The following is a 19310-nucleotide window of genomic DNA, read 5'->3' as shown; positions in this document are numbered from 1 at the left end:
TTTTTCCTTCCACATTGCTTTAGTTCTCGTGAAGCACCTGAATGGTTAATAAACTTCTTGAATGTGGTTTTGCGTACCTTGAGTGGTGTCGTTTTTAGAATGGTATCACGTTTGGGTATTTTCTGTCATATTCAAATGTGAGTTGGTCCCTAAAAAAATGGTTTTGTAAATTTTGTTGGAAAAACGAGAAATCGCTGGTCAACTTTTAACCCTTATAACATTCTAACAGCAAAAATTGTTTCCAAAATTGTGCTGATGTAGTGTAGACATGTGGGAAATGTTATTTATTGACTGTTTTGTGCAATATGGCTCTCTAATTTACGGGCACAAAAATTAAGTTTGAAAATTGCAAACATTTTTAAATTTTTGCCAAATTTAATTTTTTTTTTTTTTTTTTTTTATAAATAAATGCAAGTCATATCAAAGAAATTTTACCACTAACATGTAGTACAAAATCTCACGAAAAAACTCTCAGAATCAGTGGAATCCGTTGAAGCATTCCAGAGTTATTACTTCATAAAGTAACAGTAGTCAGAATTGTAAAAATTGGCTTGGTCATTAAGTACCAAATTGGCTCTGTCACTAAGGGTTTAACATAAAAAAATGGGGCAGCAGTATTTTTTGCCCTGGTCTCAGAACTAATGATGCAGCAGCACAGGTGCAAAATATTGATGAGACAACCACTCACAACCTACCAGTACATGGAGGGGTTAATTGCTTAGTATTTGGCTTAAATAGCGACCATATATTATGTATATGTTTTAACATGTTTTGCATTTTCTACTGTAGAATGCATTTTTACTTTGCAGTATTTTTTCTACACCTGCGTAAAAATTTTCCTTTGTATTGTATGTCGGTAGTTTGTACTTCTAAAATTCGGGATCTTCAGTAAAACAGTGGGAGTCATTATATACAAGTGGAGAATCCTCAACATTCTCCCAAACGTTTTCAATATTGCAAAGATCACTCATTTTGAAAGTGAAATAAGAACTCCGAACTGAAAGTCTTGCTTATGTTATAAATTTTGTTTTTCTGGTTTAGAAAAAACATTAGAAAAAAAACTGTGAAGAAATAGAATGTGTTGCAAAATAATGAAATGCTAACCAAGGAGAAAATATAGACTTGTCTCAAACTGATGAGTCAGTTGTGGACCTTTTCAGAAGAAATAGGTCTGTTACATAAAATGTAAAACTAACTCAGCAATTCAAAATCTGAAACAAAGCAAAAAAAAATGACAGAACCATGAATTCTGAAAATCCTGTATGATCTGAATAACCAGTGAGTTTCAAAACAAGACAAACTTCCGAAGTACAATTGTCAGTCTACTTTTGCATTAAAAGAAAAAAACATAGTACCTTGAACCCTATTAACATTCAGTTGATGTTTAAAGGCTTTCCAATATGGCTAAATAAAGAAATAAATATGGAAATATGAGGCCAGTGTTGCCACTCAGGATATGAAGGAGATACAAAGGAAAAATAAATTATTTTTGGAATCATGGGAAAATCTTACTCAGGATGACCTTTAATTATAATTCGTCCCAGTAGAGGGGAGGTAACTGTTTACAGTCACACAGCTATGACACAGTTCTGAGCTGCAGTTGATCACAGGAGTTTTATTCAAGCTTCTTTTCATCACACAGAATCACTTCTCTTTATGCAAAGCTTCATCAACATATATGAAAGTCACTTCAAAGATTACTTCTCTTCACACATAGTGTCTTACTTAACCTAAGCAGAACTGTATCTTTCTCATGCAGTGAGGTGGGGGGAGGGGATGAGTCCAGTGCTGTAGCTCTCTCACTTGTATATTGAGGTAATAAAGATGCTCCTGGCTGTGCTGACTGTTTCTATGATTACAGCAATCACTTCCCAGGAAGAACTGGTCTATACAGCTTGTCTGATGTCAGTCTGACAGGATACTCTCTAACACACATTTTACTCTTGGATGCCAGGACACAATAACAACTTTCCCAGTATCCCCTGGGTTTGAGCTAACCATTCCCTCTCTGCTATAACCAATTTAACCCCTATAGTTGCTGGATGATAGTGCAGCTTCTATCTGTCACATCATGGACATGACAACACTTTACATGTGAAGTGTTTTTCCGTTTGATTACTACCCATGAGAAAGCGAACTGGGGTGCAGAAAATTACATCAGGTGCTCTGAACTGATCAAAATGTGAAATATTTACATTTGAAACAAAAGGCAGTTTGCTGAACATATGGCGAGCAGTATAGTAATGTGTGCCTGCAGGCAACAGTGAGACATGGTGGAGGCTAATTACAAGTTCTGGGCTGTATTTCAACAAATGGAGTTGAGGGTTTGGTCACGATTAATGGTGCCTTCTATGCTGAGAAACACAGGCAGATACATATCCACCATGAAATCACATCAGGGAGGCATCTCAATGGCTTCAAATTTATTTGGCAGCTGGACATTGGCCCCAAACATATAGCCAATGTCATTAAGAACTATATTCAGTGTAAAGAAGAACTTGGAGTCCTGGAAATGATTCGGACTACATGGAGCTCTCAACATCATCAAGTCTGTATGAGGTTAGGAGAAGAGATAGAAGGATTTGCACTATCCTAGATTCACCAATCTGTTGTTATTTATCTAAGATGTTTGGAGCAACCGCCTACATCCTTTCCTACGTCCACAATCTTTTCATTGCCTTCCTCGGCATCCCTGAAACCTAGCTCACCCCCTCTGACACAGCCTTTCCAGCTGCACTTTCTTATGATGGCTTCCATCTTTCTCACGCCCCCCCACCCCAACAGCAAGCATAGTGGAAGATTTGGTTTTCCCTTGTCAGATAACTGTTCCTTCATCCCAATTCCACTGCCACCCTCCATTGCTCTCCCTTCTTTTTGGTGCACTTGGGGCACATCTGCTCTTCCTCCAACCTCCAATTGGCTGTCATTTACCTCCTTCAGTTCCAGCCAACACCTTCTTCGACCACTTCACCACCTGGCTACTTCATTTCCTCTCCACTAACATCCCCGCTATCATCATGGACGACTTCAATTTTCCCATTGACATTTCCCTCTCAGCTGTCACTAAACTTCCCTCACTTCCTCCTTTGGCCTCGCTCAATGGTCTTTTGCAGCAACTCACAAAGATGGCCCTACATGGACCTCATCTTCATCCACCTCTGCTCCTTACCTAACCTCTAACTCACCTTTCCCTCTTTCTGACCACAACCTACTTACATTCTCTTCCCCTTCCTTTCCCGGTACACAATCCCCACTCCACAAACTTGCACACCCTCGCAGAAATCTTACCTCGATCCACACTCACTCTCTGAATCTTATCTCCCTCTTACAGACATAAGTTCTGTAAACAATGCGGATGCTGCTGCCGCTTTATGTAACACCACGGTAGCTATAGCTTTCAAAACGTTCGCCCCTCTCACATATACGAATGCTCGCAAAATCAACAGAGAACCCTGGCACACCAGCCTGACCAAAGAACTGGGGTGGGCTTCCAGGGTTGCAGAGCAGAGATGGAAAAGATCCAACTCCAACGAGCAATTCATCATATTTAAACAGTCCTTCACTACTTTAAAAGCCACACTCACTGCAGTAAAACAAACCTTCTCATCGCTCATATGCTCGCTGTCTCACAGCCCTAAACATATATTCAACACTTTCAATTTTCTCCTCCATCCCCCAACATCTCCTCCCTCTCCAGTCATCTCAGCTGAATACTTTGCCTCATTTTTCAAGCAGAAGATTGATAGCATCAAAGAAAGCTTTGGCCTACAATCCCCACTGCCCCTCCTCCAAACAACTCAGCACTCCTCCTCCAAAACCAACTTCTCCACCATTACAGAAGATCAACTTTCTGCTCCACTCTCAAGATCACATCTCACCACAAGGAATGAGCGAATAGCTTTGGGTAAGTCTCCATGCATGTGTTGTGACTGTCACACAGCCGCAACACATGCAGCTGCAGTGCCAAACAGCTGATTATCGGAAGCGCTCCAGGTATCCAGGTTCCCCATGCAGCTATTCGGTAAGCAATATAGCTATTTGGATAAGGACTTTTCTGAAGCTATTTGCGTATCCCTACTCACCACCTGTGCGCTTGACCCCATCCCACCTGATCCCAAACCTTCCCACCTCATCCCAAACCTTCCCACAGTCTTCATCCCAACTCTAACCCATCTCTTCAACCTATCACTAGCAACTGGTGTTTACCCCTCATGCATCAAACATGCCTAAATCCCTCTCTTGACCCAACCTCTGTATCTTGCTATTGCCCAATATCACTTCTCCCCTATGCCTCAAAACTACTGGAACAATACTTCCATCTTGAACTGTCCTCCCACCTCACCTCCTGTTCCCTCTTCGACCGCTTACAATCTGGCTTCCAACCTCATCACTTCACTGAAGCTGCCCATTCCCTTTTACTACATACCCTCTCATCTCTTGGTATCACAGACTTGGCCCTAACTTGGATCTTGTCATTCCTAACATACCAGACATTCCGTGTCTCCCACTCACACATCACCTCCTCACCTTGCCCCATACCTGTTCAGTCCTAGTGCCCCTGCTCTTCTCCATTTACACCTTTGGCCTGCGATATCTCATGAAATCTCATGGCTTTCAGTAACACCTCTATGTTGATGACACACAGATCTACCTCTCTGGACCAGATATCACCTCCCTACTAATAAGAATAAGACAATGTCTTTCCGCTATTTCATCTCCTCTGCTAAATTTCTAAAACTATTCATCATCTTTCCCCCATCTAACTCAACCCCTTCCCAACGGACCTATCAATTAAGGTAAATGGCTGCTCACTCTACCCAGTCCCACAAGCTTGCTGCCTCCTGATAACCCTTGACTCTGATTTCTCCTTCAAACCACATATCCAAGCCCTTTCCACTTCCTGCTGACTCCAACTCAAAAATATTTGCTGGATCCATACATCACTCAACCAAGAATCTGCAAAAACCCTAGTCCATGCACTCATCAGTTCCTGCCTTGACTTCTGCAACCTCCTGTTTTGTGGCTTTCCTTCTAACACTCGCACCCCTTCAATCTATTCTAAACTCTGCTGCCCAACTAATCCACCTATCCCCCCGAAGTTTCCCAGCCTCTCCCTTCTGTCAATCCCTTCACTGGCTCCCCTTTACCCAGAGACTCCAGTTCAAAACCCTAACCATGGCATGCAATGCCAACCACAACATGTCTCCGCCATACATCTGTGACCTAGTCTCTGGGTACTTTCCTGCACACAACCTCCGATCCTCACAAGATCTCCTTCTCTACTCCCCTCTTATCTCCTCTTCCCATAATCGCATGCAAGATTTCTCCTGTGCATCCCCCCTACTCTGGAACTCTCTACCCCAACATATCAGACTCTCGCCTACCATGGAAATCTTTAAAAGGAACCTGAAGACCTACCTCTTCCGACAAGCCTGCAACCTGCAGTAACCCTTGTTCCACCAAATCGCTGCACAACCAGCTGTACTCTCACCTACTGTATCCTCACCCATCTCTTTAGATTGTGCCCTCATGGGCAGGGTCCTCTCTCCTGTACCATTCGTGACTTGTATTGTTTAAGATTACTGTACTCGTTTTTATTATGTAAACCCCTTTTCGCATGTAAAGCGCCATGGAATAAATGGCGCTGTAATAATAAATAATAATAATAACGGGCGGCACGGTGGCTCAGTGGTTAGCGCTGTAGCCTTGCAGCGCTGGAGTCCTGGGTTCGAATCCCACCAAGGACAACATCTGCAAGGAGTTTGTATGTTCTCCCCGTGTTTGCGTGGGTTTCCTCCGGGCACTCCAGGTTCCTCCCACATTCCAAAGACATACTGATAGGAAATTTAGATTGTGAGCCTTCAGGGACAGCGATGCTAATGTGTGCAAAACTGTAAAGCGCTGCGGAATTTGTTAGCGCTATATAAAAATAAAGATTATTATTATTATTATTAATAACTTTCCTGCTGAGTTTAATCAAAAACTATGCAAGTGTATCTGTTTTGAAGGCAAAGAGTCACATCAGATATTGATAAATATTTAGATTTTTCTCATGTTCACTCACTTTTCTGTTTGTTAATAGATAAAACAATACTAGTACAGTTCCATTTTTAAGCATTCTTCTACACATGCTTAAAGGGAAGGTGACATCCAAAAAAATTTTTTTCAGCATTTGAAAAAAACATTTTCTTAAATATTATCATTTGTTTTTAATTTTGTAAAATATGAAAAATAATTTTAAAAAGTTTGGCATTTCCACTTGTTAACACTAGGGGGAGCAGCTACTGAAGTTTGGCACAAAAACCTAGTGCAACTAGCTCACATTACTGCACTGGAGTAAATATGGGCGGAGTCTGCTGACGTGTGTGATGTCACTCCTCTCCTCCCCTTCTGGGTGTTTGCTAAGGGAAAAGAGAGGATGACATCTAGGAACACAGCAGCCATTTTGATGGGGCCTGCAAAGTTACTGACTGTCTTTTCATGTAAAGTCTGGATCAGAACAGGTCACCAATCAGCAGAAATGTTTCCTGGATTTCTGTGGAGCAGACAAACAGACGGTCCATCCATGTGTATAAAACACAGCGCTCTATGTACATTCCCTGGCACCGATCAGGGTGTCCCCCATAGACCAGCACACTTATCTCCTGAAATACTCTGTGCTGCTGCCGCCCTGCTCCTTCCACCATACATCAGGCCCCTGTCGCCTCACTTTCACACATCGCCAGGACAGGATCTGAGGAGAGGAATGGGGTCTTCGGTCACTGAGGATGGCAGGCAGCAAGGATTCTGGGAGTAGGGTGACAGCAGCACAGAGTATTTCAGGAGAGCAGTATCACACAGGATAGGATTAAGGGCCTGTCACACTAAGAGATATCGCTATAACTTGTGACATTATAGCGATATTGCTAGCGACATCGCTGTGTCTGATACTTACCTACAACCCGCTCCCCCGCTGGTTATCGCTGATCGCGCGAGAACGTTCAGGACTTTCTCCTCGTCAGCTTCCTGCGGCACTTCCTGCTGTAACGACGAGCGACGCGTGGAGCCGGGCGGGAGGACGCAGGATCGCCTGATGTGACAGCTCACTAGCGACCACTTAGCGATGTATCAGCGATCCTGACCGGGTCATATCGCTGGTCGGGATCGCTGGTACATCGCTAAGGCTAGTTTCACACTAGCGCTTTTGAGCGCAGCGACGGCCTGCGCACGGCCCCTGCTAAGCCCCGCCCCTGCCATGCCTCCGCCGTTAGCTCCGCCTACCGGCGCATGATGCTGCATGCGTCCTGCGTCCCCTATCTTTATCACTGGGGGCGCAGGCCGTGCGCAGTATGCGTTTGGCGGCGCATGCGTCCTTTTGACGGTGCGCCGACCTGCGCCAAACGCAACCTGCTGCAGTTTGGTTGCGCCGGCGCACCGTCAAAGAGGCGCATGCGCCGCCAAACGCATACTGCGCACGGCCTGCGCCCCCAGTGATAAAGATAGGGGACGCAGGACGCATGCAGCGTCATGCACCGGTAGGCGGAGCTACTGGCGGAGGCGTGGCAGGGGGCGGGGCTTAGCGGCGGCCGTGCGCAGGCTGTTGCTGCGCTCAAAAGCGCTAGTGTGAAACTAGCCTAAGTGTGACAGTACCTTCAGATACACAGCTCAGCAGTCAGTATCACACAGGATTAGATACACGGCTCAGCAGACAGTATCACACAGGAGAGGATTAGATACACAGCTCAGCAGTCAGTATCACACAGGATAGGATTAGATACACAGCTCAGCAGACAGTATCACAGGAGAGGATTAGATACATAGCTCAGCACACAGGAGAGGATTAGATACATAGCTCAGCAGTCAGTATCACACAGGAGAGGATTAGATACACGGCTCAGCAGTCAGTATCACACAGGAGAGGATTAAATACATGGCTCAGCAGTCAGTATCACGCAGGAGAGGATTAGATGTCCAGCAGATTGCCAAGTGTTTTGAAACAGCAGGGAGCAGCTCCTCCTATGTTTTGCAGGGGCAGCAGCTGGTCGGGTGATTTGGAAAGAGCAGCTTGGTCTCCAGCAGCTCGTCCTGGTTCCTCTCTTACAGCTGGTATGTGCAGTGTGAACATCCAAGCCGTTATGCTGGAACAGTACAGCATCCAGGGCTTGCAATAGAGTTTAACTGGAGCTAACAGGAAAGCACTGGGCTCTAATAAGATGGCGCCTGGCCACACCTACAGCTGTGAATTGAGCCGCCCACAGAGGCGTGGCCAGTTCCCTCCTGATGCAGCTGCAATGATAGAGATAGGGGTCGGGAGCCGACCGTTATGTCTTATGTCCAGGGACTGCCGTAAATGAGCATGGAAAGTGTCGTTCAGCAGCCAGAGAGGTAAGATGGCATCCCCCAGTGGCTGCATTACTACAGAAAAAAAAAAAAATCCATACACACCACTGAGTCAAGCTTAGGGGACAATATCTTTCTAAACTATTTTCTTTTTTACATCCAATTATGAAAAAACACGGCACCTTCCCTTTAAAACTTTTTCACAGTGCTGTGAATATTTACAGTAAATATTTTTTATCTCTAACAGTTGGAACTAAAAAGCATGTTTGTTATGAATTGAATGTGACAGAAAATAGTTTTTTTATTTTTGCAATAATAACAAAGGCAGTCGTTACATCAATTTAATAAACTAAACATGATACTTTGTATTTAAATGTAAATACCGTATTTTCCGGCGTATAAGACGACCAGTCGTATAAGACGACCCCCCAACTTTTCCTGCTAAAATAGAAAATTTTCTTAAAAGTCGGGGGTCTTCTTATATGCCGTGTGTCATCTTATATGCTGGGTGCAGGGGAGTGGTCCCGATGACAAAGGGAGGGTGTACGTGGAGTTATCATCCCCCTTTTACCTCATTGGTGGCAGCGGTGCTGTCTGCGGGTCTCTGTGCTGGGGATCGGTGGCTACTCCATCTGCACTGTGGCGGCTCTGTGCTGGGGATCGGTGGCTCCTCTTTGTCCAGCGTGGGGGCGCTGTGCTGAGGGGCGGCTGCGGAGGCTCTCTGTCCAGCGTCGGGGTCCTCCGGCATTTCCCCAAAGCCTGGAGGCCCAGGCAGCTCCATTGCTGCGATGCGGTGGCCTCCCTGAAAATAGCCGCCGGAGCCCATGTATGCTCAGATTCAGATCTCGTCTCCCAAAATCTCGGGACGAGATCTGATTCTGAGCATGCGTAGGCTCCGGCGGCCATTTTCCCGGAGGCCACCACATCACAGCAATGGAGCTGCCTGGGCCTCCGGGCTTTGAGGAAATGCCGGAGGATCCCGAATGCTGGACAGAGAGCCTCTGCAGCCACCCCCAGCACAGCGCCCCCACGCTGAACAAAGAGGAGCCACCGCCGACCCCCAGCACAGAGCCGCCACACTGCTGAAGGAAGAGCCGCCGCACCACTGCCACCAATGAGGTAAAAGGGGGGTGATAACACCATTTACACTCTCCCTTGTTCATCGGGACCACTCCCCCCCCATATGCACTCGTCGTCTAAGACGACACCCGGCGTATAAGACGACCCCCGACTTTTAAGCAGATTTTCAGGGGTTAAAAAGTCATCTTGTATGCCGGAAAATACGGTACATTTTTACTTTTCATGTAATTTCTAATCCTTTTCTCTTCACATTTTAAGGTAATAAATGCCAAGAAAAAAGGAAAAAAGAAAAAGTATTTGAATTCAGGAACTGTAAGTAACATATATGGTCTCATTAGAATATAGCATAATAAGAATATTTTACTTTTTCTTTGTGTCTGTCAGTAATACCCATTATCAGTTAGCAGAAGGAGGCTTTGTGGAATTTATTGCAAGGCTGCAATACTCACACTTCGGCTGTGTGCCCACGCAAGCGTTTTTTTCGCGTTTTTGAAGCATTTTTCCCGGTCAAAACGCTTCAAAAATGCATAGAAGAAGCATCCCATTTATTTTAAATGAATTCCGCACTTTTTGTGCACATTGATGCGTTTTTTTCCGCTCAAAAAACGCTTAGCGGTAAAAAACGCAGCCTGCTCATTAATTTTACGGAAAAGTCCGCGTTTTTAGCTATTTTCTATGAGTCAGAAGACAAAAAACGCGCGGAAAATGCGCAAAAAAAGGAAATAAAATGCGCGTTTTCAGGAAGGAGTCCGGTTTTGAAGCAGAAATTTTCTGCATACGTATGCACATAGCCTTACTGTGATTTTTAACTAAAACTCCTAGTGTGAAAGTAGTCTTAGGCAATACAAAGTGTAGAAGTCTTAAATGGGGATAAAAATCAATCCAAAAACAATTTCCATATCCACAGCTGTATTAAAATAAAATGTGACAAATTTACAAGTATTCATTTCACTTCATTATAGAATATTCTAAAGCAAATTATCTTTGACAACTCATGCACAAACCTTTTCACTTTTACTTTCATTTTAGGTAATGAAATGTAAATTCGAACAAGAACAGATTGCAGCTCCTTTTTTACATACATGTCCTGTTAAATATCCTCTTGAAAGATTGTAATATTATTAACTTGCCTTACTTATCTTTTTTACTTTGTCAACATCCCTTTTATACTATCTACAGTCATGGCCAAAAGTTTTGAGAATGACACAAATATTTTATTTTCACATGATCTGCTGGCCTCTGGTTTTTATGTGTGTTTGTCAGATGTTTTTATCACAGAAATATAATTGCAATCATATTATGAGTAGCAAAAGGTTATTTTGACAGTTAGAATGAGTTAATGCAGCAAGTCAATATTTGCAGTGTTGACCCTTCTTCTTCAGGACCTCAGCAATTCTCCCTGGCATGCTCTCAATCAACTTCTGGATCAAATCCTGACTGATAGCAGTCCATTCTTGCAAAATCAATGCTTTTATTTTGTCTGAATTTGAAGGTTTTTGTTTGTCCACCCGTCTCTTGATGATTGACCACAAGTTCTCAATGGGATTAAGATCTGGGGAGTTTCCAGGCCATGGTCCCAAAATCTCTTATGTTTTGTTCCCTGAGCCATTTAGTTATCACCTTTGCTTTATGGCAAGGTGCTCCATCATGTTGAAAAAGGCATTGTTGATCGCCAAACTGCTCTTGGACGGTTGGGAGAAGTTGCTCTTGGAGGACATTCTGGTACCATCCTTTATTCATGGCTGTGTTTTTAGGCAAGACTGAGAGAGAGCCCATTCCCTTGGCTGAGAAGCAACCCCACACATGAATGGTTTCAGGATGCTTGACAGTTGGCATGAGACAAGACTGGTGGTAGCGCTCACCTGGTCTTCTCCGAATAAGCCGTTTTCCAGATGTCCCAAACAATCGAAAAGGGGATTCATCAGAGAAAATGACTTTACCCCAGTCCTCAGCAGTCCACTCACTGTACCTCTTGCAGAATATCAGTCTGTCCATGATGTTTTTCCTGGAGAGAAGTGGCTTCTTTGCTGCCCTCCTTGAGACCAGGCCTTGCTCCAAGAGTCTCCGCCTCACAGTGCGTGCAGATGCACTCACATCTGCCTGCTGCCATTCCTGAGCAAGCTCTGCACTGCTGGTAGCCCGATCCCGCAGCTGAAACACTTTTAAGAGACGGTCCTGGCGCTTGCTGGTCTTTCTTGGGCGCCCTGGAGCCTTTTTGGCAACAAGGGAACCTCTCTCCTTGAAGTTCTTGATGATGCGATAGATTGTTGACTGAGGCGCAATCTTTCTAGCTGCGATACTCTTCCCTGTTAGGCCATTTTTGTGCAGTGCAATGATGACTGCACGTGTTTCTTTCGAGATAACCATGGTTAACAGAAGAGAAACAATGATGCCAATCACCAGCCTCCTTTTAAAGTGTCCAGTGGTGTCATTCTTACTTAATCATGACAGATTGATCTCCAGCCCTGTCCTCATCAACACCCACACCTGTGTTAATGGAGCAATCACTGAAACGATGTTAGCTGGTCCTTTTAAGGCAGGGCTGCAATGATGTTGAAATGTGTTTTGGGGGATAAAGTTCATTTTCTAGGCAAATATTGACTTTGCAAGTAATTGCTGTTAAGCTGATCACTCTTTATAACATTCTGGAGTATATGCAAATTGCCATTAGAAAAAATGAAGCAGTAGACTTTGTAAAAATTAATATTTGTGTCATTCTCTAAACTTTTGGCCATGACTGTATATAAAAGTGAATGTATGTATGCGTGTGTGTGTGTGTGTGTGTGTGTGTGTGTGTGTGTATCACCAACCAATCACGAAGCATCGTTCATTTTACCAGAACTGTTCAAAAGAAGCTGAGCTGTGATTGGTTGCTATGAGCAACAGTTTTCCTTGCAACCAATCACTAAGCATCTCTCATTTCACCAGAGCTGGTTAAAAGTAGTTGAGCTATGATTGGTTGCTATGAGCAAGTTTTCCCACTTGACAACACCTCAGCAGACACTGACATGTTGGGAGAAATGTAGCATCTTCGGGAACATAAGCTCCCAGCCATTGTCTGCCCCCCTGAAAGGAGCAGAGAGCACGTAACAGAAATGAATCCCCCCTCCCTGTCCATATCCCCATCACACATCCTCCATCCTGTAGGCACATCTTCCCTCTTAAAGGGATCATTGGTATGGAAGTCAGAGCAAATCCATCCAGGGCTTTGGTTTTGACCCCAGGCCTCTCTTAAAGGGATCCCTGGCATGGAAGTTAGGACCGTTCCACTCAGCTCTGTGGTTCTGACCCCAGGGTCTCTTAAAGGGATCATTGGTATGGAAGTTAGGGCAAATCCACTCTGCGCTTTGGTACTGACCCCAGGCCTTTCTTAAAGGGATCTCCGGTATGGAGGTCAGGGCAAATCCATCCAGCGCTTTGGTTCTCACCCCAGGCTCTCTTAAAGGGATCTCTGGTATGGAAGTCAGGGCAAATCCATCCAGCGCTTTGGTTCTCACCCCAGGCTCTCTTAAAGGGATCTCCTGTATGGAAGTTAGGGCAAATCCCTCAACGCTCTGATTCTGACCCCAGGGTTCTATTAAAGGGATCATTAGTATGCAAGTCACGGCAAATCCACTCAGTGCTCTGGTTCTGATCCCAGTCACTCTTAAAGGGATCTCCGGTATGGAAGTGAGGGCAAATCCACGCTGCACTTTGGTACTGACCCCAGGCCTCTTTTAAAGGGATCCCCGGTATGGAAGTTAGGACCGTTCCACTCGGCGCTCTGGTTCTGACCCCAGGCTGACGGGATGATGTGGGATATTAGGGGGTAGTAGTCCGGTGGCTCTGGCTGACGGAATGATGTGAGATATTAGTGGTAGTAGTCCGGTAGCTTTGGCTGACAGGATGATGTGGGATATTAGGGGGAGTAGTCCCGTGGCTTTGGCTGACGGGATGATGTGGGATATTAGTGGTAGTAGTCTGGTGGCTCTGGCTGACGGGATCTGGGATATTAGAGGGAGTAGTCCGGCGTCTGTGATGGGATGATGTGGGATATTAGTGGTAGTTGTCTGGTGGCCCTGGCTGACGGGATGATGTGGGATATTAGGGGTAGTAGTCCGGTGCCTCTGACGGGATGATGTGGAATATTAGAGGTAGTAGTCTGGTTGCTCTGGCTGACGGGACGATGTGGGATATTAGGGGTAGCAGTCCGGTGGCTCTGGCTGACGAGATGATGTGGGATATTATAGTGAATGGAATGTGGCTATGCGGAGTGGGCGGGGCTCTACATTCAGATATATATATATATATATATATATATACACACTAGCTGAAGAACCCGGCGCTGCCCGGGCATAGTACAGTAACTAACTGTGGTTAGTTATAGCAAATTATAATTATCCTCTATCCCATAGTCCCGTGCCCATATACCCATCATACATATCCACGATCCCATAGGCCCGTGCCCATATACCCATCATACATATCCTCCATCCCATAGTCGAGTGCCCAAATACCTATCACACATCCTTCATCTCATAGTCCCATGCCCATATACCCATCATACATATCCTCCATCTTATAGTCCCGTGCCCATATACCCGTCATACATATCCTACATCCCATAGTCCAGTGCCCATATACCCATCACACATCCTCCATCCCATAGTCAACCATTATGACATCATAATGAGCGGCGGGGCTTGCAACATATGATGACATCAGCGTCGCCATGGCAACCATTATGACATCATAGTGAGGGCAGGGCTTGATACACACACACTTTTTCCCCATTATGTAGATAGGGGCAAAAAATTGTTTGGTGAATTGGAACGTGCGGTGTTAAAATTTCGCCTCACAACATAGCCTAGGACACTCTTGGGGTCCAGACGTGTGACTCTGCCAAATTTTTTGGCTGTAGCTGTGACGGTGCAGATGCCAATCCCGGACATACATACACACACTTGAGCTTTATATATTAGATCGATTTTATATATATATATATATATATATATATATATATATATATATATATATATAATTTGTTATAACTAGCTGTAGTTAGTTACTATGCCCGTGCAGCGCCGTGCCCTTCAGCTAGTCTATATATATAAAATTGAGTGTGTGTGTGTGTGTGTGTGAAGCCAAGCCCACTCCACAAAGCAACCAATCACTAAGCATCTTTCATTTCACCAGTGCTGTTTAATAAAAAGATGAAAGCTGAGCTGTAATTGTTTGCTATGAGCAACAGTTTTCCTTGCAACCAATCACTAAGCATCTTTCACTTCACCAGAGCTGTTTAAAAGATGAAAGCTGAGCTGTGATTGAGAAACAGTTTTCCCTGTAGACAGTTGTGGTAACTGAGGCTTATTATTCTTATCATTTCTATGGTGTTATCGTCCTTCTGAAATACTGGAAATAACACAATTTATTACCGTGCTGACACAGACCACACTCTGACACAGACTGCAGCCCAGTATCACATAGGATAGGATTAGATACACTGCTCAGCAGACAGTATCACACAGAATAGGTTTAGATACACAGCTCAGCAGTCAGTATCACACAGGATAGGATTAGATACCCGGCTCAGCAGACATTATCACATAGGATAGGATTAGATACATGGTTCAGCTCACAGTATCACACAGGATAGGATTAGATACATAGCTCAGCAGACTGTATCACACAGGATAGGATTAGATACATTGCTCAGCAGACAGTATCACACAGGATAGGATTAGAAACACTGCTCAGCAGTCAGTATCTCACAGGATAGGATTAGATACACGTCTAAGCAGTCAATATCACACAGGATAAGATTAGATACACTGTTCAGCACACAGTATCACACAGGATAGGATTAGATACACGGCTCAGCAGACAGTATCACACAGAATAGGATTAGATACACAGCTCAGCAGACTGTGTCACACAGGAGAGGATTAGATACACGTCTCAGCAGTCAATATCACACAGGATAGGATTAGATACACGGCTCAGCAGACAGTATCACACAGGATAGAATTAGATACACGGCTCAGCAGACAGTATCACACAATATAGGATTAGATACACAGCTCAGCAGACAGTATTACACAGGAGAGGATTAGATACACGTCTCAGCAGTCAATATCACACAGGATAGGATTAGATACACTGCTCAGCACACAGTATCACATAGGATTAGTTACATGGCTCATCAGACAGTATCACACAGGATAGGATTAGATATACGGTTCAGCAGTCAGTATTAGTGATGAGCGAGTATACTCGTTGCTCCGTTTTTTTCCGAGCATGCTCGGGTGTCCTCCGAGTATTTTGGCGTGCTCAGAGATTTAGTTTTCGTCATCTCATCTGCATGATTTGCGACTGCTAGACAGCTTGAATACATGTGTGGATTGCCTGTTTGTTAGGGAATTCCCTCATGTATTCAGCCTGTCTACAAGTCGCAAAACATGCAGCTGAGGCAACAAAAACTAAATCTCCGAGCACGCCAAAATACTCGGAGGACACCCGAACTTGTCAGTATCACAAAAATAGGATTAGATACACAGGTCAGCAGACAGTATCACACAAGATAGGATTAGATACATGGCTCAGTAAACTGTATCACACAAGAGAGGATTAGATACACTGCTCTGCAGACAGTATCACACAGGATAGGATTAGATACACAGCTCAGCAGAAAGTATCACACAGGATAGGATTAGATACGCAGCTCAGCAGTCAGTATCACACAGGATAGGATTAGATAACGACTGCGGAGCTGTTTATCACACAGGATAGGATTAGATACACGGCTCAGCAGACAGTATCACACAGTAGAGGATTAGATACACAGCTCAGCAGTCAGGATCACACAGGATAAGATTAGATATTTGGCTAATCACACAGTAGCACACAGGATAGGATTATATACACGGCTCAGCAGACAGTATCAACAGGATAGGATTAGATACACAGCTGAGCAACGGGATGTGCCAAAGGAGAGGACCTTTTCATTCCAAGAATTCCACTCATTCCATCTAATTTGCCTTTTAATTTTTAGCACCTCCAGTTTCCACTTCGACTGGCATTTTTAATGTCCATTAACAATGCTCAGGGACAGTCCTTGAAAGTTGCAGGGATCGATTTGCAATCTCCATGCTTTTCTCATGGTCAACTTTATGTGGCCTGTTTGAAAGTTGGAACTGCCAAAAATCTGGTCATCTTTGCACCGAAAGGAAAAACCAAAAATGTTGTTTATCAAAAGGCTCTTTGAATGAGTTGAAAATAAAATACTATCAATACTTGAGTAATCATTTAGTTAATTTCTGTTGCAAATCTGTAGTGTTGAATATATGATGATGTGGGATATTAGGGGTAGTAGTCCGGTAGCTTTGGCTGACGGAATGATGTGGGATATTAGTGGTAGTAGTCCGGTAGCTTTGGCTGACAGGATGATGTGGGATATCACACAGGATAGGATTAGATACACAGCTCAGCAGACTGTATCATGCAGGATAGGATTAGATACACTGCTTAGCAGACAGTGTCACACAGGATAGGATTAGAAACACTGCTCAGCAGTCAGTATCACACAGGATAGGATTAGATACCCGGCTCAGCAGACATTATCACATAGGATAGGATTAGATACATGGTTCAGCTCACAGTATCACACAGGATAGGATTAGAAACACTGCTCAGCAGTGTGAAATGTTTTTATGTGCAATATAATCATTATAATTTTTTAGAACTAACCACAGTTAGTTACTATGCCTGGGCAATGCCGGGCTCTTCAGCTGGTTCCTTCATATAGACGGAAGAGACTGAACAGTCAGTTAGACTGTTTAAGAATAGAGATGAGCGAGTCTTATGAAATTCAAATTCACTATTTTCACCAAATTAAAAAAAAATTCTCAGCGAATTGCAAGTACTCCAACTTCCCTATCAATATGTGAATAACACTCTGAAATCAGTTGTATACAGTTCCAGGATATCTCAGCCTCTTTAAAGGAAACGTAGCCTAAGGGTCCTTTCACATTGCCTTCATTTGCACGGTTGGGGCTTATGTCCGAACCCGAACATGCGCTCTTCCGTGCATCATTTTCTGGCATATATGCCTACAGGCGGACACTCAGGCGCAGGCTACTGCTACTTATCTGTTTATTTAAGTCAGTTTTAAAACTTTAACATAAAGTATCTTTGGTAACATCCGTTTCTAATCATTTTCTTCTCTTTTAGGTTACTTTGCTCTCTTTTCTAGTGGAAACAGAAATTTCGTTCCTTGACTACATTAAAGGAGGGTAAGTTTTGTAAAAAATGTAGGAGCTATGGTTTCTAATAGTGATGAGCGAGTATACTCGTTGCTCTGGTTTTTCCGAGCATGCTTGGGTGTCCTCCGAGTATTTGGGCGTGCTCGGAGATTTAGTTTATGTCAAAACAGCTGCGTGATTTGCGGCTCCTAGACAGCCTGAATACATGTGGGAATTCCCTAACAAACAGGCATTCCTCACATGTATTCAGGTTGTCTAGCAGTCGAAAATCATGCAGCTGCGTCGACATAAACTAAATCTCCGAGCACGCCAAAATACTCGGAGGACACCCAAGCATGCTCGGGAAAAGCAGAGCAACACGTATACTCGCTCATCACTAGTTTCTAATAAAACTGGGTAAAAACGGTATGTTGTTTTAAAATTATACATAACACGCTTAATCCTCATTATGTGGGGCCATCTTTTTGAGAATTACTTTGCCTTTTTTTGAAGGTCTAATGATATAAGATAACAGCCTCTTAGATCGTGATGATGCAGTTCATTCAACCCATAGATCTGGTCAATGCATTTATTTATTTACTTTAGCCACTTATATAGCGACATTAATTCTACAGCACTTTACAGACATTATCATCACTGTCCCCATTGGGGCTCACAATCTAGATTCCCTACCCGTATGTCTTTGGAATGTGGGAGGAAACTAGAGTACCAGGAGGAAACTCACGCAAGCAAGGGGAGAACATGCAAACTCCTTGCAGATGTTGTCCTTGGAGGGATTTGAACCCAGGACCCCAGCGCTGCAAGGCTGCAGTGCTAACCACTGAGTCAACGTGCTGCCTATTACTGCTGTTTGATTTAAGGCCTATTTCTGTGCAGTTTTTAACTGTGTCAGTGAGCCATTTTCCAAGACACTGTTGTATGTATGGCACAAGCATGCCTTGCACTTGATAAATCCTGAAAATAATAGCTCCTAACACCACTATCTCACTACCCATTTTAGCTGATTACTGTGGTTCAAAATGGGAAGGAGATGCATTTGAGACAACTCCTTTTAGACCTGTGCTAACACTATAGAGATGTATCGTCTTATTAGCAGGGAGCTACATTGGCTAGAAGCATTACTTGCAGATTGAGGCCAGGGTCATACTTGCGAGTGTGATGCGAGAAACACGCGCATGTCTCTCGCATCAATGCCCGGCACTGCCGCCGGCACTCGGGACCGGAGTGTGCGTCTGCATGCATTTCTGTGCAGCTGAATTCTCCGGTCCGAGTGCAGGCGGCAGTGCCGCGTATTGATGCGAGAGACTCGCGTGAGTTTCTCGCATTGCACTCGCAAGTGTGACCCCGGCCTGAGACAAATCTGAACCTTTTGCTTGGCTATTAATGTCTAATTTATACTTTTGTTTTCTGCATTGTGAAATAGTGGTATGTATCAAGTGTTGTATTAAGATGCATCGAATCTGGATGTGCTATATAAACGGCAAGCTGTGGGTGTGAAAAAGGAGTACAACAAACACCTATATGTAAAGGATTACTAGATTGATATTTTTGCTTGATTGGTTATTCTGGACATGCTAAAAAGTAATTATGAAAGCAGATTTAAAAGAAGTAAAAAATAGCAACAGATTTTCCCGTAAGAGACAATTTGTAATGGATGTATTCTTCCCATTT

The 19310-nt window shown here is 43.9% G+C and overlaps 1 protein-coding gene across 1 annotated transcript in view; it reads left to right on the top strand.

The window, feature by feature from the left end:
- The window catches only part of CPNE8 (copine 8), a 468537-nt gene that overhangs the window by 338847 nt on the left and 110380 nt on the right, over window positions 1-19310 (top strand). Inside the window, exons 12-13 of the mRNA XM_073573517.1 lie at window positions 9658-9711; window positions 17608-17669. Coding sequence (XP_073429618.1) covers window positions 9658-9711; window positions 17608-17669 — 116 coding nt within the window. The remainder of the gene's footprint in view (window positions 1-9657; window positions 9712-17607; window positions 17670-19310) is intronic.

This window comes from Dendrobates tinctorius, unplaced genomic scaffold (genome assembly GCF_039654945.1).
Source record: "Dendrobates tinctorius isolate UK_male_01 unplaced genomic scaffold, ASM3965494v1 ptg000035l, whole genome shotgun sequence".
NCBI lineage: Eukaryota > Metazoa > Chordata > Amphibia > Anura > Dendrobatidae > Dendrobates > Dendrobates tinctorius.
Note: the sequence above shows the minus strand (reverse complement) of the source record. Positions and strands in the feature narration are given on the sequence as shown.